Here is a 26,140-nt window from a genome sequence, read left to right as displayed (position 1 = left end):
TTAGTGTGAACAAAACTTTATTTCAATTATTGGATAATCAATATTTCCAAACAAAAGCAAAAGGGATAAAAACAAACTCTTAGAAACTTTCTGCGGATTTATTTACCAACACAACTTTCTCAGGTCCCTGATGGCTTTTCCAATACTGATGGTTGACGTCGATACTACGCTGTCGTGTTGGAAATGTGACATAAACAAAGTTTTTCCAACAAAAGGACAAAGGAAAAATAATAAAAACTTAAAGTATTCCTACATTAAACACAGTCCTAAGTCCCACAGGGATAGTGTTGCAACATAGACTGAGGTTTTCAGAGGTTAGTGATACATTACTCCACATGATAAGCTCAAATGACATGAGTTTAGGGGCTTTTCCCTACACAACAATATCACCCGGAAGTGGAAAAATAACTTGCATGATGTCTAAAAACTAAAAGTGCTGTTGATGTCGAAGCAAAAAAAAAAAATCCTATTGTGAGTAGTTCTTTTTTTAACATCTAATTATTGCATAAAGACAATCCACATATACATGTCTTTTTTGAAAATGCACGTTCCATTTCAGCATCATGTGAGCTTCTTTCCACTCCTGACAGAACATAATACCTGTTATAACAGGTAACGAGAGATTATGGCACAGTCATAAGATAAATGCTCAGTGACAAATCTTTGTTCTAAGGCAAATACAGCTAATTCTGTAAATTGCCCCCCAGACACTCACTTCCTGCCTAAAGTCTAAAAGGTCCAATACTGACAATCATTACAAAAAAGAAAAACACATCTATGATGATCAGTGGTGTTTCTGCCTCCTGTGGCAGCATCAATGAGGGAGTTCTAGTGAATCTTTTAAAAAAGTAAATATGTATTTTCATCAAATGGGTTGAGGGCAGAAATATTCCACCAGTGCTGAGATTTAACAAGTGTGAATAAATGTCAAGTCTGACAAGATCTCAATGCAAGTGCCAAAGCTTTAATTCATTTCTTTTAAATGTTATAAAGTGATTCGCTTAACCTGAGAATCCAAACAATTGTAGTCAAATTAAAGACAAACCAAAAAGTTGCATTTGCTTTTTTAACTGACATGAATTTATTCCAAACTAAATGCATGTCTGCTTTGGCACAGGTTGCTCCTAAGTGTAAAATTAGTTGGGTTTGTGTTTTTGTGCTAACTGAGGGCTCTGGCTGCTCTGATGCCAATCCTCTCCTACGGTTCCCTATTCATCCATGCCTACTTCCATTTATCACTCACTCAGTTACTTTTGCATACTTTTTCTGTTCCTCGTGAGAGTTCAGTTTGTAAGAAATGCTTACATAAGTATAGATTTGTTGGTGCAGACGTCTTTTGTGTAGAAATCATGGCGTTCAGTACATTTATTTGAGGATAAAATGTGGATACTTTTATGAGAGGGCCAAAGATTTAACCGTTGAATTAATCAAAACATTGGTCAGGTTGCAGTCAGTTGGAGCCACTCCAAGTGTTCACCAGGCCTGGTGAGAGAAACATCAATGCTGACAGAAAATATGCAAAGTTTAAAATGAGACTAAAGTTTCCAAATGGATGTTATTCATTCATTTCTGCTAAATTAGAGAAGTGGATCCTTGCATTTTGTAAAAGTGGCTCATTTATGCTTTATATGTGACTATCTTAGAAATGGTGCATCATTTTGTTGTCGTGTCCAAAAAATCCCTGGCAATCTGGTTTTCAAACTGCGAATCAGATGCATCAAAGGATGATGATAAAATATTAGTTTTTCTTATCATGAGAAGAAACACAATGCAGGTAAAAACCACTGAGATAACACTCGGTATTTAGATTACAGGAACATTCTGTGATGAGATTTTTACAACATTTATGAGGAAACTGGGTTAAAACAAGTTGTTCATGTTTGACTTCTCTATGTAAAGTTTTCATCAGGAACCAAATGAACGAGGTCATGATGAAGAATAGTAGTGGAATTGCTACTTTTTGTCAGTTAATATAGTAAAAGTTTTGCAGATGGCAAATGGATTTTAAAGAACTGCTATGGTTAAAATAATTCAGCGCCGGTGTTTAAAGGATTATCCAGGTCCAGTTTGACCATTGTAAGTATTTCAATGGTATACTTGATTTTGAACTAGAGACGGTCAAGTGCAATATATGCATCACTTATAAATGGTGAACTGTAAGCTGCAAATTGCAATCCAATGTCACCAATAGTTTCTCAGTACTTCATTGAAATACCTGTAGATCAGATTCGTTTCTTCTGATAAGTGGCAAAATACTCTTTAATCTTATTTTTCCAAATAAACTCCTCCTGACTGCAACCTGACAGGATTTCAATTATAAAAAAATTATAATTCTGTTTCAATACTACGAGATATCTTGTGACATGATCTCATAATACTCCTGAATTTAATGATATTTTCATTTTCTGAAATTTTCAGATATGGTTCTGAAAACAAATGAGGAATATGTCATCTAACCAAACCAAATAAAATATCTGCAACCTTTAATGGAAAATATTCATTGGAGTCACATAACTCCAAGATACGGGAGATTACTTTAAATATACGGCGATCAAAGTGTGCACCAGAAGACCGAAACACACACATGAAGAGGCCTATGGAAGACAACTTCCTTTCTTCTCCATGAAAATCTGGGCAAGACGTGATCAAAACTGCACATGGTCAAAGTGACAAAGGAGCAGAACAACCAGAGCCCAATACTGACATGTCTGCTAGTCTGACCCCCCACACCCCGAGAAACCTGAGCTTTTTAATTCAGTGAACCCAAAGATGCCTTAGATGCCAATGAATCAATGATATACTATACATATGGACACAATCATGAGTTATCTCTCCATACAAACAGTGCTAAAACAACACACAATATAACGTCATCTGCAAAAGTTCAAGACATTTTGGCATTTGTCTTCTTTTAATGGCTTCTGGTTTGCTTTTCAAAATTTAGTAAATACACACTCAGACCTCGCTCTTGGCTGCAGAGTTCGAATGGCATAGTCCCTACTCAGGTTCAGCCATGCTCTGTAAATGCAGGCATAGCACCAAGAATTAGGCAAATGTTTGCACAGTTTTATAACTGACATCTGAAGTGAGTCCATCAGACCTGCTGGTGAACTGTGCAGCAACACGTCCAGCTCATGCCACGTCTCAAAGAGAAAGACTGCACGCCATCAGCTCAGGGACTTGGAGAGGCCATTGAGTCTCTGTATCGGCAATGACAAACGATTGGCTGGCTTGTGTAACTGGGATGGTAACGTTTCAAGAGTCTCATGGGTGGAATGGTGAGGAAGATGCTTCCTCGGGGAAAGCTGAAAAGTGGACTGCGGACAAGGAAGGGAAGGAAAGCAGGATGAGCTTCTCCTCTGCTGCTCAGCCTCAGGGTCCGTTCTCATTGTAGTGGAGGGAGAGCGGCCGCTCGCGCTGCACTGTGGGCATGTAGGGCCAGTTGTAACTGGAGCCAGAGAGCAGCATGTCTCGGAGCAATGTCTCAATGGGCGTCTTGCCCACCAGTCGCACGAAAAACAGCTGCTCGATGACCGGTGAGGAGACGATACGCAGAGAGGGAAGGCGGAGGAGCAGGCGCCCGAATCGGTTTGGTTGGCTGGGATACTGGTTCCTCACATATTCCTCCAGAGCACACTGGGACTTCTCCTGGATGCTCTCCACATGGGCGACATCAGACAGCCCCATGGCATCTGGAGGAAAGAAGGAACATTTATGATAGTCTGATTAAAGAGGGAACCAAACTCCTCGTGACAGGAAGGAGCCACTCTGGATTAACTGGTTTGACCAAAGGGCAGCGTACCAAACAGAAATGAGGGTTTAGAGGTCAGAAAAAGAGCTAAAGAAAGAACAAAAACATTCATGTTAACGACAAACACCGAGACTTGTATGGCTCAGGTGCTAATCCTGCAACTTTCAGATGGACTCGTTCTCCAACTCACCTTCATCCACAATCTGCAAGCTCTGCAAAAGCCTGGTAATGAGGAATTCATCTGATTCAGGTGTGTTGTCAAAGGATGCATCTGAAAATTGTAGGCAAGTAGCTCTAGAGGCTTGGGCACCAGTTTGTGGGTCAGTTTACCCACAAATTCAAAAAGCACCACTGGAGAGCACTGGTCAACCAGACAAAGCCAGTGCAAGTTGTTGAAAAGAAAACCAGGATTTCATTTTCATATTTATTGTTTCAATCCTGATATTGTCAATTCCCTACTGGTCTTAGTCCTAATCAGGAAACAGTTTATCCCTTCTAATAACTATTTGTTTCTGCAGTGCAAGATAACCAAGAGGAACCTCAGAGCTCTGGTTTTGAACGACTGTTTGAGATTATTTTACATATACGTATCAGTTTTAATAAATTGTCAACTCGGGCATCTCAAAAGCAAAGGATAACAGTAAGTGGTAAGTTTTTTTTTTAGGTTTTCTAATCCTTTCCATTAACTGTGAAGAAAATGGTTTCACTACAGTGTTTGTGGCCTTTCCAGTTGAAATGGGATGATTCCTTTTTGTTCCCGTAAACGCGCAAATATTTCGCTTGCTTTGCTTTGGTTTTCATTGATATGTGACTTTGTGAGACTTTTGTTTAAATTATTAGTCTGTTTGGATGTAAAGCTGAGAAAGGAATGCTTCACCATCAGTGTCTGAGATCTTAGAGGACATGCCATTCAAAACTAACCAAATTTACATTATCCACAATTAAATCTGGTGGACTAGGTAAGAGTCACCATCACAGGCCTCCTCCACCGAGAGGCTCAAGGTAAGATGCTCAAACCTTAGAATAAAAATCTACTGCTGACTTCAGAGATATTCATCCACCTCAAGCCTTTGGTCTGAAATCACTTCCTTCCCAGCCTGGATTCCTGTTTTGCTTCCAAGCCCATCAAACCTTCCCTCTTCTTCACTCCCACCTCCAGCTGAATCTCACACAGACTGAGAGAGTGCGTAACACCGTGAGATATTTTTTGCACCCTCAGCGCGGAGGGGAGAGCAAAGGGATTAAAGCAAAGGAGGTCAGAAAAGTGTGAAGTCTAAACAAAGACATTTTATTGTACTCTGCCGCATACTGTACATTTTGTACGCTGTGGCCCCTGAGTGAACCCACATTCGGCAGACAGGTACTCGATGAGGGCAATTTATTCTCAAGCTTTTTAGGTGAAAGCGCTGGCCTGTAAGCTTTAACCCGTCGCCTTGCATCACAGGTCCGCTTCGTCATCGCAGGCTTTGATCTGTCCCCCGTGTAAACCCCGTCCTGCTGCGCCTCGGTTCCACTCTGGAAACTATTTAATTTACTCCACATTTTAATCAAGCGTGTCAATGCCTCCCCACCCCCAGCCGACTCTATTCTTATCATTCTCTGAGAATAATTGCCCCCTCTTTGGCTATATTTCCCTCCACATGGGAGGCTGCTGGACGGCGTTGTAGTTGGGATTTTTATTTGGGGTCCTGCGTGACTAAACGGCCAGCGCCTGGTCAGGATTAGCGGAGCTGTCTGCACGGCCAAGACCACTTCGCGTGCCAAAGCGACAGCTCTGTGGGTGCCCTTCAACGCCAAGCACCAACGTGTTCTTTTGTCTCATCCTTGGGCACACAGCGGATCGGAGGGGGCCAAGGATCAGGGTGGCAGGAATGAAATACCCACTCCCTGATGTGGCTTGATGGGTCGGGTCTCCACAGGGGAGCGGAGGGAGTTGCCTCAATGGAAACAAACAGACAATTGGTGATTGTCTGAGCTTGTTAAGATATCCTACGAGTCAGGTTTATTACCATTTTGCAATGCGTCAATTTCTGATATTTCTTGACAGCTTTTTTTCATCAAAACGTGTGTGCACTTGCATCTGCCAACAGAGGAAAGTCACACAAGACGCTCAAGGCTATAGGAGTTATGTAGGTCACGGCGAATCCTGCGTCTAACTGAAGCGCGCCATGCATAATTCAAGTCCTGCGGTGGGGGCAGGGGTCTTGGGGCTTGGACTCAGCTTGGAGTTTGGGGAGCACAGGGGTTTGGGGGGTGGGATGGTGGACGGCTGTTTTCAATAATAGATGGGATCATAAAGGAGAAAGAAGTGATGAAAGCAGGGAAGATAGTGGAGAGGTGGATCTGTAGCCACCCACGTACACAAACAGGTCCAAGGTTCGGAGGAGACGCAGCACGCATCAGGAATGGATCTGACAAGCCGTGCAAGAGGCAAAAAAAAAAAAAAAGGGAAAATGCAATTAAAATCAGAAAGGAGGAACATCTCAGTGTTGGCTCGTTCACCATCCGTTTCCTCCAGGGTCACAAAGCATGATCCTGCAGTGAGGAATCCCAGATGTGACAGGATTCTGGCTTGTCCTGGATCCCTGTGACTGGAGGGATAAACCACAACAGGCTTTGTATAAAAGCACCATCAAAACAACGAACATCAAGGGCTTTGTCAAGACTTACAGCAGTTGTACCCCTCAGTAGCTCAGTGGTGTGAGTCAGTGGTGCAGCCTGAGAAATAAATGATGTTGGATGTTTGCAGTTTTACAGTGTAAAATGTTGGAAGTCAGGAGCTCCTAATGCAATTTGAATACAAAGCTTACTTTTCTGTCTAACTGGATCATGTTTGGGACATAAAGTAAAACACTGGGGGGTTGAAAATACTGCATAGTCGAAGCGTTGCTGTTTAACATCGTGATCAAATTACAACCAAATTCAAGGAGGGCAGAGACCAAGACTGTACCAGCTGCATTTACATATGGAGCCAATAAGACGGAGTGTGCTGCAGCGCTGCAGGTCAGCTCCCGGTCAGCCTCCGTGGAGGTGAAGAGGTTGTGGATTAAGTGCAGCTTTTTTCCACAGTTTAAGCACTGCTGTCTGCTTTGCAAGTCTTTTTTCTCACTGCCTTTCCCGTCCTCTGCTACAACCGCTTCCGCTGTGGCTCAAAACAAGGATTTGATGATTTGCATATCTTAATATTACATAATAACGAACTTTTAGGGATAAAGGAAAACAAATCAACACTTATTTACCATGCATATTTTTTTAAATGTCAATGTTGAGGAAATGCATCCACAGGTCTGACACAGAACGTCCTGCGATTATGTTTTCTTAAATATGTCTCAGTTTGGACATGATTACAGGATTTCCAACTTTAAACTGGAACATAGAAAAGTTGGATTGGATGAAAGTTTCAACTTAATTAATTTTATTTATTAAATCAAAATTAGTTCTGAGAACCACTGGAAACACCCTAATTAATTACTATGTAATTAATCTTTATTAGCAGGTTTGTTGACAATGTGCTGCATTTCTGGAGAATAAATAATCAGTTTGTAGTGTTTTTCTTTTTCTTTTACAAAACATTACAAAATAAACGGTACCACTTCTGCACATTGAAGCCACAAACTTGAATCCATTAAAACGGGATTTTGAGCGAAGCAGCTGCAGGTGGTTTGGGTCACTCTCTGCCCGTTTTGCATAACTATGGAGTGTGATTTGGAGTTGCCATGGCTGCTCCTCTGATTGATGCTGTTCTTGTCAGGGCAGGTGGACGTCCAGGTCTCGGTGGGTCTGCAGGTGGTCCATCCTCTCTCCATGTTCACATGACGGATTAAACTGAGCTCTGGGAGACATCCACAGCTTGGGATGTTGTTTCAGAGCTAAAGCCAGTTTAAATGGAACCAGAAGGTTCTCTCTGGCCCGTTTACTTGATCTTCATGATGTTGGTTGTTCTCTGATGTTCTTTAGTGAATTTCTGATGACTTAATGCAGTTACAACGATGGATTAGGGCCAAAATAGATATAAAAAAATGAGTGCAAGAACAGTTTTGGGCTTAAAAAGCAAAAGATTTTGCAGAAAAAAATTGAGATTCATTTTAGAAATGTTCTGGAAAAAAATTGAGAAATTATTGAGTTTCAAAACAGAATTTTTTTTCAATTATTGAAATTCCAAAATTTCCATGATTTTTCTAGAAAATGTCTGATTTGAACTTAAATTTTTGGCGGAAATGAACAGAACTGTATTTAACGATCAGAGTTTTCAAAACCATTTAGGAGCCTGATGAATTACAATTATATGCCACATTTAGTTTTTCATAAAACTTTTAGGGTGATAAGTTCTTGTCCCTCAACTGCAACGTTAAACCAGCTTTTCACAAGGAGTTTCCTCTTTGCGATGTTTAACCTCCAGAAACGCTCCAGCCTGGCCGGTTCTCAAGCTCCCGTTAAGTTGTTGTGATTAAGACACAAATAAACCGATCAGCAGAACCTGCTTCAAAGCAGGTTCTGCTAATTCCCTCTAAACTTATTCACACTAGAAAGGTTGTGTTTTTGTTGACATCGGAATCGACCTTTAACCCTCCGTGAGTCTGTGAACCACAAACAAATCCCAGCCATATGGTTACAGCCGTGAAAGATGGCACGGCGCGAGTTCAGCCATCTGCGCCGGCAATGTGACATTAAAACCAGGCGTTGCATCACTGTAAAACAAGAATGTTATGAACTCGCAGTAACGACACGCGGCCTTTTATTTAGACGATGGGACGGTGTAACATGGTAATCTTTGCGTTTTCAGCCGACACCATCTGGAAGTTTAATCTCCTCCAAATGTCCTGGATGTGAGCTTTTATTGCTCAGCACAACATTCAGATATTTACAGTGTTTATCTGGGTTTCCAGTCATTTTCTTAAAACAAGATCAGACTTTATCTGCAGAGATGAAACAGCATTTATTATATCTGACATGCAGCTACACTTTTTTACATGTATTTTCTCAAACTAGAAATATTTTTAATCTATTATTTATTGTCAAAAATACTTTTAAAATTAATACTTTAATGGATTAATTAATTTCAATAAACTGGGCTGAGCTGTGATTAGACTGATTTTGCATAAATTGTGTGAAATTTTAACATAAATTTCAACAGGCCTGGATTTAAGGGAATGTGGACCCAGAACTACAGGAATTGATGCCCTGTGATTTTATCTTTTTGTTTTTTATCTTATTAAACAAATTGTATTTGTACTTTTTAAAGTCAGAGCTTTGGCGTGAAGAACTTCACCAGGGTAATTTAGGCCTGTCACAGTAATAAATCCTGCAATAATATTGTTGTTTTGAGACCATTTTCAAGTAACATAACGGTAGTTACTTAGTAATGCAAGAAAATATTCTCAACTATCAATAAACTTTAAATTCTAAAGAACATTTAACACCAGAAGACGTTTGAAATATCCAAGCTAAATAAATAAAACAACAGAAGCAACAAATAAAATTATAAAGTCTCTATAAATAAAACTGTCCTTCAAAAAAGGAACCAGTTGAGACCAATAAACCAGAGTCAGGACTTTGTCCAGTCTTTGGTAGAAAGAGAGAAAAGAGAAAAAATAATAAATCATGCAAATGGAAATTAGTGAGATCATTTTAATTCATCCTGCAGTTAATTGGTTTATTTCTTAGTGCGGCAGGAAAGTAATGACTGCAAATTAGCCTGGACTAAATTACATTTTTCCATTTCACATTAAATCAAATAAGCAAAGAGAGTGAATCATTGTCCTCATATCAAGAACATGGGAGCTGGAATCTTGAATAGAAAGTAACTAATTTCATCTAAATCTAGTTTGTTCAGTAAAATGTCAGGAAATGGAGATCCTACTGGACGACTTCAACCTTATAAAGTAAAACAACTCAAACATGTTGGAGTAAAATAATGCTACATGATTTCAGTACCTGCTGAAATCAACCAAATGTAATGTACGCCGCCCAGTGCTCCATGCCGCTCCATGTGTAATGTAATCATCTGAATGTAACCAAAGAGGAAAACATTTAGTTTCTTTCCCCTCAAATTAAGATGTTTTCTGGGGTTTTCAAACCTACTGACCTAAAATCTCACCACTAAAATCTTGGGAATCGATCCAAACTCACCTGACGTGAAGAGCACGATGGACTTGAGGCAGGAGTATTCGGCCGTGTCGACCTGCAGGGCCTTCAGCTTCTCCACCTGCTCCTGGAAGACGCGGATGTGGTCCATGAAGGCCACCACGCGCTCGGCGGACATGGGCGAGGCGTGGAGGCCGGCGGCCGCCAGCAGGGGCGCCACATGGAGCGGCATGGAGCACTGGGCTGCGTTCAGGACGAAGAGCTCGCTCCACGACATGCGCAGCAGCGCCACCTGCACAGGAACACAGAATGGATGGGAAGGTTCTGAAAATCCAGACCAGATTTAACCAGGTGAGCTTTATTCTTTCATTCACAAACTATGAGTAAACTTCAGTTTACAGAAGCATCAACTAGCCGAAATGTTGCTCACCTGCACGTTGAAGGTAAACAGCATTGATGAACTCAGACAGAAAAGCTGCATTTTAATCCATTTAAACTCTGAACTGAACCAGCTGCTGGGACGTCCTCAGTCGAAGTTAAATTTGTTAAAAACGGGAATTGTTGAGCGTCAATTGATGACTGCGTTCTGACCCGTGACTGTGGTGCTGATATCTACACTGCAGATAAAATCAGCAGCATGAGAACGAGGCTCGACAAGCACAAGTCTCAAACTAACCAACTGTGAATCCAAGAACAATCTCCTTTTTGGATTCAATTTTGGCCACTATCATAGTTTAGATGTTGGTTTTCAACTTAAAAATACTCACTCCTATATCTTGCTGAGCAAACTTAAAGTTTGCTCATTCAAGTAAAAGTCAAAATAAAAGCCATTAAACTGAAACTTACTTGTTCAAATTCATAATCCTGACTTTATTTTCCATCATTTTCATGAACTTGAAGTAAACCTGAAGGAGTGACACTGACAGCTGATAGACATTTCTTCCTTTCATGAGAGATGATCCGGTTTTTCTTAACGATCAATAGAGGACAAGCTGATTCATTCAACCAGCTTTAATCAGGGCTGAGACTGAGATACTTTCAGCCCTGAGGCTTAGACCCGCCATAAACTAAGATAATATCTGAATCACGTTTTCTCAGGATTAAAAGTTTGCAAAATAGTCAAGGTAATTAGCATTTTATATGGATTTCCAAATTTATCAGGAAAAATTACTTTTGGGTAAAGCCAAGTGTGCTAAGCGTTTTCAAAGTTAGCAAAAGAGCTAAAGTGCTAAATGAAGAGCTAGCGGCGCTATTAGCGGATTTTCAGTTTACCAGAAGTTTCCTACAACTGGGTGGATTTATTCAAAGAGGCTGGAAATAAGTAAATATGAATAAATTAAAAGATTTTATGGTGGTTATATATGTGTGTGTGTGTGTGTGTAGGTGTGTGTGTGTGTGTGTGTGTGTTGTAAATATCACCATATTTATGTTTTTATTGTATTTATATTGTATTTCTTACACCACACTGTTTTTGGAGTTGGCTCTTTTTGACTATAATCTCACCATACATGAATGTAGAGATAATAACTTCATTAATTCATTCAAAACAACTAACGTTTTTAACTCTTTTTTACAGTGTAGCTTTATTACATCTGACCTGTAAGAGTAGCCAAAGTTACTGACAACAGTTTTTGGAGCACATAAAACAGCTGATGTTGAAGAAAGACAAAATATGAACTGAGAATTGAATCCAAACGGTATAAGTTGATCCGGGTTGTAAGCTGGTCTAAATGAAACTGTTATCATGTTGAAAGAGGAACGGAAACATTCACCCTGAGTGAAAGCAAACGTTGTTACTGTCGTAACATTTCATGGTTTCATTAACGGTCTGTTGCTGCAGCAGCAGGATGAATTCATCATAACATGACTACCAAATGTCCAAGTGAATATTTATAGGTACAACAGTTCCTCTGAGCCAGCAGCATAAATCTGCATGAGGAGGATCGATTTCAGGTCGGTCCACGCTCAGCGCCGCGAGGTTCTGCCAAACAGAATCCTTTTTACACGCTGCTAAGTGACACTCAACGCAGATGTAGGGGAAAATATTATCTTTTCATTTATTTATCGGCTCATTTCTTTTCCAAAGTGGCGGGAGAGAAATGAGTTGTCAGATTTCTTCTTGAGAAGGTGAGATCTAATGACTTCAGGTGCGGCTTCCTGGAATCTCCAGGCATTTTCCGTCTGAATGACGAGAATAAAAGCTGGAAGCGGCTCAGCAATGACAGCAGGCTGTGTCCAATCGTTTTTCTTTCTCTCATCAGGCTCACCTGATCCATGAGCTGCAGGTCGGGGAAGAAGGGGATGTTCTTGGCCCACTCCACGGCGCTGAACAGCAGCCGAGCCGCCAGCTCGCAGATGTTCTCGATGCCCATCAGGTTGTTTCCCTGCATGCACTGGGCGCCGTAGCGGGACGTGGGGTAGGGCTCGGCGCGCAGCAGCAGGGAGATGAAGCCCGACAGGTAAGGCTGGCTGTTGTACGGGTCGGAGCCGTTGGTCAGGTACTGACCCGGGCTGCTCTGGGAGTTCGATGTGCGTCCTCTCTGCACAGCTGTCCAAAAACACACAAACACGCGGGGCTGCATGAGCTTTACAATCGTTTCCCAGATTACAGAACTAACTTACAAGTAACTTTTCAGCAGCATATCGGAGCTCATTTCCTTCATACTGATGAAAAGGTTTTAGTTTCACTGGCAGATTACACTGAAAAAAGAGAATGGAGATCCAAGTTTAAAAAAGTTAATTTGTTTTTTCTATTCAAATTCAGTTTGTCAAACTTACTTTACTTACATTTTTTAACACAATTTAACAAACTTAACATATTTACTTGGATAAAATTAACTTGATTACTTTTAGCAAATTAACTTTTTAAAGTTGGATCAACAGTTTTCTTTTTCAGTGTACCACATAATGTTAGTCTGGTTTATAATACAAATATCTTAAACTTGAAAAAAGACAAAACTAACTTACAAGTAACTTTTCACCTACATACAGGAACTTGTTTTAATATTAATGAAAAAGTTCCAGCTCCACTGGCAGATTACACTGAAAAAAAAACAATTATTCTGATTTCTGAAGTAATCAAATCAGAATCTCATAAAATTAGTTGTAACAAATTGGAGTCAATTTTTAAAGTTGGTTCAAGAAAGCTTTTTTTGTGCTTGACTTATAACAGGAAAATTGTCTTATGAGTGAAATAATCTGCCAGTGGAACTGCTACTTTTTCATCAATATTGACTCCTGCATCTAGCTGAAAAGTTATTTTTAAGTTAGTTTAGTCTTTTTTTAAGTGTGCCAAGATGTTTGTTCCAGAAACTAGATAAAAATACCCTGTCAGACTTTGTGTTTTTGCAGAGGACACGTGACAGGGTGTGTAAAACGAAGCGAGCCCTGAAAGCCTAAGTAAAGGTAGAAGCAAAGGAAAAAAGCAGCAAATTGGGCATGCAAAATGTGTGGGGCTGCAGAAGGAGGTCGAGGGGCGAAAAACATTTCTCCAACTCTTAAACGTGTCAGTGCTCGTCTCTTCAGCGGCCGAGCCAAGGCCATTCCCCACCGCTGCTCTGCATCAATGAGTAATGACAAGCAGCAGCTGTTAAAGATATAACACTTCTTCACACCTACATATGTTATGCACCCACACATGGACACATGTAACACACACACACACACACACAGGGTGCCCCTGTATTGGCAAATGGCTGAGCCTGAAGCGAACAGGGCACACAGAGGTCAAGCTCTCCAACAAACACACGTCCCAACCCCCCATGGGCGAGGAGTGATGATGATGCGGCGAGCGCTCAAAGGCCCATTTGGAAAACACCTGTTCAGCCATCCCCACTGTCTGACTAATAACTCCATCTACTGTTACACGGAGCAAGTGTGAGAGGGGAGAAAGGCAATGAAAATGCAAAGAGGAGCCATGTGTGAGGGGGTGAAAAATGAGGTAAAAGGCTGGAATAGTGAGATAAGGTAGAGAGGGAAAGGTGGTAAGTCGAGAAAAGAGAGATTGAGGGCAAAGAGAGGGCTGGAGGAAAAGGTGAAATATGGAGGGAGACAGGTAAAGGCTGGAGAGAGAGAGTGAGTGAGTGAGTGAGTGAGTGAGTGAGTGAGTGAGTGAGTGAGTGAGTGAGTGAGTGAATGGGGGTGTGGAAATGCTTTTTAAATATCACCTGCAGCCTCACCCACAGCTGCTGCAGCAATTGAATGCACCGTGACGCGTCTGGAAAAGCGGGAGGTCAACTCACTGTGGAGCGCGCGGAAAATGCCTTTTATTTGAGCCTGACGAAAAATACCTCTGCACAAAAGGTGCTGACCTCAAAGCACTCGTTTCCCCCCATGGACTGCTTAACCTGTGGCAATCAAGAGGAATGCACGCCACTCCTGCGAGCTGAAGCCATGAGAAGATGCTGCTTGTCACACAAAAACAACAATTTTCCACTTGATTTCAGTCCAACAGCGATAGAAACAAAACTCTGAATGAAACTGTTGCATTTAGTTTTAGATTCATTCCCTGATCAGATGTTTTCAGTCATTTCAGCTGCAGATTTTCATTGTGAATTGAACCTGCTTGTCTTGTAAAGTACTAGTATCTACAGAACTAATGATGTCTGTGGAAGAGGTTGAATGCAAGAAAACATTGATGTACAAAGAAGTTGAAAACCTGGATGAATTTCACAGTTTTCAAAACTTTTACTTCATGGTAAAATGTCTTGTTCTGCCTTCTTCAGATGCAATACATCATCAGAAAAAAACAACCCCAACCTAAATGCATCTAATTTACTCCCTAAGAACAAAAGTTTTTAACCACCTACATCCATCTGTAGGTGAACCAGGAAGGAGACTGGCTGGTCCACACCAGCAGGGGGCGCCCTACAACTGCTACAAAGTCACGTTTTATAAAATAAAGCAACATAAAATGGGAAATCTGCAGTTTTAATATTGGTAATACAACAGTAACACCATTAAAAATCCTCAACTCAGTCAGTGTCAGACTGTAAGAACGAGAAGTTCAGATATTTATCAAAACGGCAAATTTCCTTGTAAGTTGTATTAAAATGTAAATCTGAATCATGTTTATCTATACAGTCAATTAGGTTCGTATGTGCTCACTTTGTTTTTACTTTCTGGTTCTTAACCATGTAAATATTAAAGTTTCTGTTACAATGTGATGCTAGGAAAATATTTTTATGCTGCAAGTTTAAATAATAGATGGATGGGGGACAGAAAGTCTCAAGTGTTTCACAAAACGCAGCAGGATTATTTTGTCTGATGAGGGAGAGGCTGATGGTGTGTAACGGATTTGACCCGGTATGGTTCAGTCGGTGGTTCTCATCCTGTGCAGCAGCAGCTGCCACCAAACCACAAGTTTTCATGGGTTTCCTTAAATATATGATCTCAGTAAATGTGAGTAGCTGTGATAAAATATGTGTTTGAGAAAGTTTCTGAGTTGAAGCAAGGATTCAACTTTGTGTCCAGCTTGAGCTAGTTTAGCACCAGCGCTAACGCTAAGGACAAAACTTAGCAAGAAAGCTAACAATCTGAACTTCCTCACCTGGAGGCAAATGTTGCCAATTTATCACTTTGTCTTTATGTTTAGCAAGTATTCAAACTCCTCTAACATCGCTAACAAGCAGCTAGAAACAAATGTAGCATCTTTTTCTAATGATCCTTTTGTGACATGAGAAACAGTGCCACAGTAAAGATGGCCGCGTTCAACCGTCATCAAAACAACGGTGTCTAATTAAATGTTCCTGGTCACAGATAACTCAGAGTTATCTCCAGAAGATTACAAACCAAACCAGACTTTAAAAAGTTCAACTAAAAATTTAAAGTTTGAAATTATGCAGATCATTAAAGAAATGAAAATATATATTTTTTAAAAAGTCTTAAGCAGGTTTGTTTAGGAGCCTCTTTCTGGTATTAAGAACAGATAAATACAGAGGAAGCATCAGAAGAAGGTTTGCTTGTTGCTGCAACACAATCAATGTATTTCTTACTCACTTTGTGTCTCTCCTTCCTCCTTCCTCCAGTAACAACGTGGCCAGTTGTACAAATTGGGTGGTGAAGCAAATTTTAGGACAGCCAATGGCGGCTTTCCTTGCTTTGGCGTTGGGAACACTGACCCAAAAACGTTTAAAACACCTTAGTAAAAAACAAACTTTAAAATCCTCCTTTTTGTTCCTTGTTAAAGCGGGCGGCTTCGTGAAACGTCCTGTTCGTCATGAACCCAGCAGAGCTCTGTCGTCTGCATCCATAAAACGTGTTTGTCTGGAATGATAGGTGGGAATCTGTCTCCTTTATCCATGCTGACATATCTGAGCTCTTAGATCTGAAATGTATATTTAGGAAGAAATGGGACAAAGAAATATGAACTAAATGCATTTATTCTGTTATTTATGAGCTGCTGATTGACTGTATTTCTATTCGATTTTGGAATTATCAATTGACAAATATTGCCCTTTGTTGAGCATAAAGTCATAAAACAGAATACTACAAAAAGTAACTAATTGATTTGAATGATTAAAATAATTGATAAAAAGAATAGCCTAAAAAATGTATGAAGTTACAGTAAGTATAAATGCATTTATTCTGACTTATTAAATTGTTTTTTAGCAGTTAAACTTGGATGATTTCCACATCTACAACAATAAAATGCACATTTTGTGTGCTGTATTTTATTTTTGCTGCATAAAAACCGCATCTGAATCTCGCTGGATTACCATGATGCAACATTTTAGTGTAATTTAAACGGTAAAATGTTTAAGTTACATTAAGTCCTTCCCTGTAACTTGTGCATCACTGCACTGACTCTTCAGGACACTTTGAATGTATTTCTGACACGTCCAAGTCAGTGGACTTTGTCTCCTAATGTCCTAATGCCACTAGAGGGCGCTGTCAAACGAACAGAGTCTGAAGGGACTGAGTCTCCTTCCTCAGCTGAGAAGTCTTAGAGGACTCACTCCTGATTCAAACATTCACAGCTATTAATCTGCTCTGGTGTCAATAAGCGGGTAATTCTGCGGACGGCTGCGTATCTGCTGGAGCCACTTGACTCTTCAAAAGCCTCATTGTGGGGGTCACTCGTGCCTGAGAGGCAGAGCGCTCGAGTACGTCTCACTGAAACACATCGCTCTCTGTTATGCCTCGCCTACAGAGATGGACCAAAACACAGGGAAAGAGGGAAAGAAAGCAGGAAAAACTGGGTGATGGAGGAAGAAAGGAGGGAAAGATGACATGACAGAGGGCAGAAAGAGAGAAACGAGATTAGAAGCAGATGCCAGAGCAGAGGGAAGCAGGGGGGATGGGACCAGAAGGTACCATAATCTGTTACTCTGCTTTTAAATAACTAAATTCTCTGCAATTTGACAAAAGTTACTGGGTTTGTGAAGTCGAAACAAGCAGTTTAATCCAGAAACATGTCTGGGATGCAGCTTGAGGAGGGAAATGACCCTGGAGACGCTTTGGGACCCAATGCAGCAACACAAAATCTTACAAAGTTTTTTTTTGTCTAGTTTCTGGTGCAAATATTTTAGCACATTTGACATAAGACAAACTGAGTTTAAAGTAACTTTCCAGCAAAACGTAGGCACTCGTTTTAAATGAATAATTCCTTAATATTAAAGGAAAAATTCTCATTCTGTTAACAGATAAATTAATTTAAAACTTTGTAAAAAATGTCTTGTTATAAGTGAAATAATCCACCAACAAATACGTCTTCAACAATATTAAGGAATTGTTTGCTTATATTAAATGCCTATATCTTCCTAAAATGTTACTTTTAAGTTAGTTTTGTCTTATCTAAAGTGTACTAAGATATTTGCACCAGAAACTAGACCGAAAATACTTGGTCAGACTTTTTGCAGTGCGTTTCAGCTGTGACTTTCAAAACGCCGCTTCAGCAAACGGCAGCTGGCGGAGCGCTGCTGGGTTAGCCTCTGGGTCAGGCAGTCAGAGGAATTACAGCAGCTAAATACAATTAAGGCCTATCAACATTTGGTCCGAAAGGTCAGCGCGGATGGAGGAAAACAGACGCATTATGGATTTGGATTATTCTCGGAGTCGGGTTTAATAAAGTGGCTTTTTTCAGCTCTAAAGCCTCGGCTTGTGAGCATAGCTAAAGCCGGCGATAAGATACAGTGACTGCAGGATGCAAAGAGAAACAATGTGAGAAATATTTAACATCCTGACCTAAAAGAATAAAAACAAAAAATCTGCATGAAAAAGACAGAAAAGTAACTCTATCTGCCTGCAGTGCGTGTGAATGCACATGTGTGATCCAGCTGAGAGGGCAGCCTGTGATGTGACACCGAGGTGATATCCCCACGGCTCTCATAGTTTTATTTTGGCCCTGAACTTTGACCTGCAGGTCAGTGCAGCGGGGCAACGAGAGACAGAGCGCAGCAGAAAGGAGCCAGTGTGTCAAAGGAGCTGACGCAGACACATAATATTAAAGCTTTGGTGGAAATAATCACAGTTTTCTCTGTTTATCTCAGCTGCTTCTATTAAAATCCATCTTTTAGATTTATGCAAATTTCACCAAAAAATGAACATCTTATCAGAACCACAGCAGGAAACTGGAAGCCAGAAAACAAACTCACTTCTGCTGAAACTAAATGTTTCAAACTGTGCAAGAACAGACTCCTACATGGTTCTTCTGCTGATGTCATACAAACGTTTCTTAAAACGCTAAAAAGACTCAACAGTTCTTGTAAAATAGAATTCACTTCAGGAGAGACGTGACCACAATGCAGCCGGGGGCCATTTGTGGCCCCTGAAATGATTTTGTGTGGCGCAGGCAGTTAATGCAGATGGAAACTTTTCATTTTTACTTTGAAAAGAAAAAGTGAATTCGGTGTGTTTCTTCCTACTGGAGAGAATCAACCAGGATAAGCAAAGCGTGATTTCATCAGATGTTGACGTTACGCATGAAGGACCAACCAGGAAGCAGAAGTATTATAACCCTACAAATTAAAATCAACATCAGAAAATATTGACTAAAGTATAAAATATTCAAAACCCAAACTTTTTGCATCCACTGGTGGGAACTACATCTATGCAGATCTGCTTTTAATTAATTTATTAAACTTGGCTACAAATGTTTCAATGCAATAGGCAGAATCTTGTTTTAATTGCTCAGAATTAATACACAATGTTTTATTAAGTTCAATAACAACCTTTAGAAATTCACAAAATGGACCAAAATGAGGCAAACCTGCAAAACATTTCTAAGGTTTTTTAATCTACAATAATTTACATAAATCTACCCAACAAAAAAACTATATATTTATTTAATTAAAGTAGTATGAGCAGAGTACAGTTTATTGTTGAGCAGGTAAAAAAGGCAGCATTTTGTTTCTTCTTTCATTTTTTTGGGTCTCTTTTTTTTTTTCCTTTTGTCGTTTTGATTTGATGATTTTGGCAAAAAGTTCGGACATCCCATCTTTAGGAGCCGAGACTGGATATTTAAAAAGTTGCGGTTTTAAAGTAGTTTTCACAGTTTAAAATGTTTTTATGAGAAGCTTTAGAAATCCTAGAGTGAGTGGAGTTTCCTCACGCAGAGCCGATCCGACATCCTGCTGCACAGAAACACACTTTCTCTTCTTTTAATCACAAACAGAATGAAAAATCACCATGACGAAACTTGTAGCTCCATCCACTGGTTTTAAACTACAACCGTAGATTAAGGTGATGGCACAGAGGCCTTCCAACCTCAAAGAATTTGAGTTCTTTGTCAAAAAAAAATCATCAAAATACCAGAGGAAGTATGCAAAACTTTGATTACTGCATTGCCAATAATAGTTTCCTGGTAATGATTCAGAAAATTATAATTTTATTGAAATGTAGATGAAAACAGATCAATTATTTTAATGCCACCTTTTACCATCTGTTGAAACGCCTGCATCAAACTTCTTAAAGGAATGAAATCATTTTTAATCTGACAGCAACATGAATCATTTTAGATTCAACAGCAGCATGTCTGATGAGCAGCTGCCCACAAATAAATAAAATCCACTACATCTCTTCTAACTGCCCGTTTTGAGCGTTCAAACACTAAAAATATTTAAATATGCACTAAAACACACGGCGGACCCCAGACCATCACTACAGCAGCAGCTCACATCTACAACCTCCTCATTTCTGCTTTCAGGGCTCCAGCCAATCAGCACAGAGGAAAACAAATGTTGCTCTTGGATTGGCTGCATTGCAAAAAGCAGCCAATAGGATGCCAAGTAGGATTACAACAAAGGATTTCAGCTTCCTAAGCTTCATGTTTTCAAATATTTAAGTTATGCTCTGTGGGAAAATCTGTGAACCGGGAATGTTGTACACAAAACCCACATTAAGACCACTTTATTTAGGTAGTATGTATTCTATATTTTTACATTATTATAACTGTAATAATTAATATGCTGTAATATTTTACAGCAGCAGGATTAATTGTTACATTTGATGTATTTTTATTCTTATTTTAAAGTTTTAATTCTCCTTTTAATACCAATGTTATATTTTATTTTTCGCACACCATAAACATCTAATAGTTTCCAAAGTCTAAGCTGGTTTTATTCCTCAGAGGTTCCCTCAAAAATCAAAAAGGACATTTAAATTGTTAGCATCAAATTTATTACGGCAAATATGAAAATGTTGCTCAGACCCAGGCGAATGGTGCAAATATGTAACAATTTACGGTTCTTCCAGCCATTATGGTCCAAATTAAACCAGGTATGTTAAAGATGGCTAAATGTTTTGGTTGTTTGTAGAGAAGTCAGGGGTTGTAAAACCAGCAGTCATAAAATCAAATGAATATTTCAGAAAGAAAGTTTTCTGTACAATTTTACAACCAGCTTTCCTGTCGTTTGAGGACAAATCTTAAAAATGAAGCACCTGCTCAGTAAAAGTGTCCTGAGTTATCCGTCAGACATGAAGGAGCAATGGCCGCCAGAGACGCGACAGAGCGTAAGTGCAGGCCGTCCTGAGGCGCTGCTGGACGCAGAGCGACAGAAACCGACGGCAGGATTTCACGTCTGGGAACTTCTGAATAACCTGCAAACAATCTCACCCTGAAGCTCGTTTACATTCCCATCACAAAATCCCCTTCTGCATAAATAATCTGCACCACACAGTTTCAATCCAAGCATCTTTTTTAATGTAAAATCCTTTTAATTTATACAAAAACACATTCTGTGCTGAGTTTCATCCCAGATGACTGAGCTGACTCGTGAAAACAGGCTGAGAAACTAAGGAAGATCCCACTGTGTTTACTTTTGTCACATTAGCAGCTCAGAACTTTACAATGAAACTCTGTCCCCCCTCCCCCACATGTTGCTTCTACTCTGACCAGAAGCATTTTCAGCTGAGAGGAATTTAATCATTAACTCTGCAGCAATGTGCTCCTGGTTTAACTATTAGAAACTCCCAAATAAGACATTTCAGGAGCGCTTGATGGGAAGTTGGATTAGCCAATGCACGCTGTTGGACTTGAACGCACCACTGGGATATTCCCCCCGCCTCCTCAACGCTCCACACATTTGGACTTTGACTTCAGTCCGTCCTCTGGTTATGTTTTAGTTTTGGTTGACCTACATTTACCGCTGCTGTAACGCTCTGTCAGGGTGCAAAGTGGGTCAGGAGTGTTCAGAGAGGGAATTACAGATTTCTGCGCTATAAACAGATGTTGGGTCTGTTTATCATCAGAACACGCCGCTAATTCCACCATCGCCATGTCTGTGGGCGCTCACAGCTAATTCAGGACACACACAGCAGACAGTGTGACCTTATCACGGTGAATAAATGCATGTTCTGTCTTCAATGATTCGTCCTTTCAGAATTAAAACATGCAGTTCAAAGGAAGTGTCATGTTGATTCTCTTTGCCGACAGAGAAACAACTGCAGCTTCCATGAAGCCGCCTGGCGAAACGACTCCACCGCTGCCAGCGATTCAGACGTTTGATTCCAACCGAAGCGTCTTCCCGTCAACCAAGTCTTCGACAAATGATATGATGTTTGACACGGAAAAGAGGTCAGATGTCCCCTCTGGAGAGAGCGACTTTTAAATCTGCCACTCGTGAAACCTTTAAAAAGTCTTCTCAGGCAGATAAATATTAATTTACTCTGAGCCAGAGTCATACAAGAAGATTCACTCACTTATTTTCTGCAAGGGAAAATCTTTAAGTGGAGTCAAACACACGAGATCTGTCTGTAAATAACATCCACAACAAAACTCTCACTGATCTTCAAAGGTTTTGTAAGGATGTGAAAATGTCTAGATTGAAACAGATGAGAATCTTCCATTCAGGTGATGTAAGCAGAACCAGGAGAGCTGGGCGACCCGGCGGACGCTGAACGGTCCTGAGACCTCTTCCAGGAACCCAGGAACCAGAAACCAGCATTAAACACTCATATCAGCTTTCCAGGGATACTTTATTATTTATTTCATCCTTAATTTTCCTGTGAAAACAACTAGTTTAGAGTAACACAGATTACTAAAAGCAACTAGCTGAGCTGTATTTGTGTAGAAGGTCGTCAGTCAGGAGAGAAACCTGAAAATTTCCACAACTCCCAAAAAAATGTTCAACCGAAATGTATCAGTTTAATAATATTTAAACTGATACCTGCTCAGATTAATATCTTCTTATTATTGATGATGATGGACTCGACTCTTTCATTTCCATCATGAAGAAAAACACTTTGTTAGATTCAGCATAAAATCTGCTTCACTTGTGATGGTCAGCCGTAACACTGACATCCTGAAATGCAGCCAGAGCAGAGATGACGAACATGAACTTCATGTTTTTATTCAAAACAGAAGAGCAGCAACGGCAGCTGCTATATGTTGATTATGGTGATGTGATGTGTAACATTTATTTATTATTTTTGCTTTTGGTATAAAGACTAAACCAAAGACACTGAATGAACTCTTGCTAACAAAGTCATTATCAGCTGCTTATTTTGCAGAATGCATTTATTCTAGTTCATTCTTTCAGCCAGCTATCTGGCAGCAACAGGTTGGGGAGGGGCTGTACAGTTTTATAGTAAATCAAATACAGCTTGAGGAAACTCCACTCTAGCAGTTTTTCCTCTGACATTTCATTAAAATATTCTAAATTTATTTGAGAGAATTTATTGCAGAACATTATAAATCATGACTTTTTAAAACCTGGGCATGCTTCACTTCCCAGAACTGATAAATAATTAATCAATAATAAAGCAGCTGACTAAGAATTTGAGAAATGAAGTTCCGTTTAGATTTCAGAAATAAAATAAAACCAAAGAGCGTATCTCAGAGGGAGGATTTGCACAAACAGCTCCTCTTCTGACAGAACTCTTTGTCATAATCTAAAATGTTACATTTTACGGCTCGTTATTAAACTAAATCAGGAGCATGAACAGCTTCTGCAGCCGTAAACACGCATGCGGCGCATCAGGAGATTTCCTCGGGTTCATCCAGTCGGAAAGGAGCATGACCGACTCGGTGTGGCTTGCGGGTTTCTTTACATGCCAGCAGCCTACAGTCCACACGCACGCAGAGGCGCAGGAGTTCACCCGCAGGAAGCCTTGAGGGATCCGCTCAGATGTGAGCAGGGCGGGTGTTCCTAACCTGTCCGGAGGTTGTTTTTTTTTGTTGTTGTTGTTTTTTACTTCAGTAAAGAACAAAGGGCGGAGAGGACACGATCTGTCCTTCAGCGTCCACTGGCTAAGTGTCCTTAGCCAGTGGACACACTGCTGTTGACCTTATCCCGTCTCCTGATTAGACTGAAGTGTAACATCTCCATTAAATACAGACATTTAATGAACTGAGTCTTAAAAGCAGAATGCACATAAACTACGCACAGCTCGCATGTTTTACTTTGATTTGTGCGTAAATCGGCGCGCGATTCCATATTTTTCCCTAACATGAAAACTTCCCTCATATTAAGGCAGGAAAATGTAAATTCAAGAATTATAATTTTGAGATTTAGTTCAAAATATGTGCCAAAAATTCAACCAACCGCCGCACAGCAATTAGCAGAGATCACTCTGGTCTCATTTTGGTTAAATACGCGCCAGCGCACGCCTCGTGGGCTGGGTGTCGCTGCTTGATGATAATTAATAAGGCGAAGCGCTCCTCTTCACCAACACGTTTCCACTGAACCTCTTTGGCGTCAACTGACCCGTTGTTAATCCAACACAATGCAACAAATGTTGCGGCATCCTCTTATAGCGGCTCCCGGTGTCACTGAACAAACAGCATAATTAACGCGCAGAAACAAAGGGAGGATTTTACAGAGCGCCGTGAATGCGTCGGATTTGGAGAATGTTTGAGGAATCGCGGCGAGGAGCCGCAGGTGGGACTGATTATTTACCCACAGTTGCGTTTGGACGCGCGGAACCTTGAAGCCGCTGCGCACATTTACGCACCGGAGTTCTGCCTGGTGCTCTTCCAAAATGACGTGTGTCTCCTAAAAACTGGAAACGCGTCATGTTTGGACTAAAGTGGACCGATATGTGTCAGTTCGGGCAGGCAGCTGGTCTACAAATGTCTCAGTTTAGTATTAAAGACGTGGAAATGGTCAGATCTGTCTGAAGCGTTGCTGCAAATGTGCAAATTAAACACATTTGCACATTTGTTGTTTTTTTTAAGTTCTCGACCAAAGTGACTAATGAACACTACGCACAACTTTACGCACAGAAACGCGATCCTTTGCGCCCAAAAAGTGAAAGATGTCCGGCTTACCTTCTCTCCTCATGCCGACTTTGAGACACTTCTTGAGCCGGCAGTACTGGCACTGGTTCCGGTGGTGCTGGTCGATGGGACAGTCCCGGTTCCCCCGGCAGGTGTACGTCAGGTTCCGCCTCACCGAGCGCTTAAAGAAGCTTTTGCATCCCTCGCAGGTGAACTGGCCGTAGTGCTTCCCGCTGGACTTGTCCCCGCACACCATGCAGTCCACGTTGGGGAGCTTATCCCCGGAAAGCGTGTCGTTCCCCGGTGTGGAACCGTTAGGAGTCCCCGGTCCCCCGCCGGGCTCCTGGCCGCACATCTGCAGCTGGGAGCCCGGATCTGCAGAAATGTTCTCTGGCCACTGGTTTACTACCATTGCCATGCTATCCCCCAACACTTTGCCTCTGTTTAAATCACAGAAGAAGTCGGAGTGCGCGGTGGAGATCCGTCCTGACGCCTTGAAGGAAAACAGAAAAGAGGAAGGGCGAAAAGGCGCTTCCCTCTGTCCTCAGGGGTCAATGCGAGCTGGTCTGAGCTGAACAGAGTCACTTTTAAAATACGACTTAATACTTTGTGTAAACATCTATTATAGTACAAAGCAACCGCGGGGAATCAACATGATCGATGTCGAACTGCAGAGCCAACAACTCCCGGAGTTCCTCTCTGCGCAGCGATCCATAAACACGTTGTTCTTCAGAGCGGAACCTCTCGGGAAAGTCAGTCCAACAAGTGAGCCGCTTGGCTGTCAGAGTGAAAACACTGTCAGGAATCCTGTCGGGTGTTTTTATCCTAAACTGGGAGAAAACCGCACAAACTGCGCAGGAGACAATTATCCCGCAGCTCACACCCTCCGGCTCGGTTCTGTTCGGGTGCTATCGATTCTTCAAACACAAAATTAAACTAATTCTGACCACGTGTTTGCGACTTTCAGAGCAGGATTCGTTTGGTCCCAGCGGCACAGAGTGCGAGTCCAGAGGAGAGGAGAGGAGATTCCTGGATCCTCACCGTCCTGCGCGCAGCGGAGCGAGCTGGAAAACGATTTCAGTTTGCGCACAAGTTTTTGTCTTTACCACAGACAGACGGGATTTCCTCCGAGCATTCAGGATGACGGTCCGCTGAGGAGAACCAAACCAAACAACAGATCCAAACAGCAGCGCTGTTCGCCGGGTCGCCCTCAGTCTGGGTGTCCTGTCTTCCAGAGTCAAAGCTCCTGTTGGGGGAAAGTGTCAGAGGCAGGAGACCGCCCCTGCCGGCGCACCATATAAGGCAATAAATGCCAAATAAGGCCGCTTCTCCTCCCCTCCGTGTGAGGAGAGCGAGGTGAGAGGCCGGACGGGATTGGACCGAAAAGTCTAGTAAAAACGGCCAGAAGCTCTCTGATTGGGAGATGAGCGACTGGGTCTGATTTGACTGACAGCAGTGGCTTTAGTGGGACACCCCGAACCGCTCATTCAGAACAAAATGCGCAGATTGTTTGGTTTTATTCCAATAAGCTCTTAGTTAAAATTCTTAACTTAAAAACGTAGATGAAATCTACCCAACTTGTTCATGAGTCAGGCTTAAGAAGAGTTTAAACAACAAACCTTCAGAATGGGAAGGATTTTCTAAGGGTT

At 41.1% G+C, this 26,140-nt stretch overlaps 1 protein-coding gene across 1 annotated transcript; it reads right to left on the bottom strand.

Moving 5' to 3' along the window:
- On the bottom strand, positions 1-25,745 carry nr2f5 (nuclear receptor subfamily 2, group F, member 5). The gene is made up of 4 exons (XM_015005734.2): positions 24,543-25,745; positions 12,103-12,383; positions 9,881-10,127; positions 1-3,692 (listed from the first exon to the last, which is right to left on the bottom strand). Exons 1-4 carry the CDS (start codon positions 24,907-24,909, stop codon positions 3,373-3,375), a joined length of 1,215 nt encoding a protein of 404 aa, XP_014861220.1. The 5' UTR covers positions 24,910-25,745; the 3' UTR covers positions 1-3,372.
- Positions 25,746-26,140: the final 395 nt, after the last annotated feature.

Source organism: Poecilia mexicana, unplaced genomic scaffold (assembly GCF_051168715.1).
Source record: "Poecilia mexicana isolate PSO_F unplaced genomic scaffold, ASM5116871v1 scaffold_16, whole genome shotgun sequence".
NCBI classification, from domain to species: domain Eukaryota; kingdom Metazoa; phylum Chordata; class Actinopteri; order Cyprinodontiformes; family Poeciliidae; genus Poecilia; species Poecilia mexicana.
Note: the sequence above shows the minus strand (reverse complement) of the source record. Positions and strands in the feature narration are given on the sequence as shown.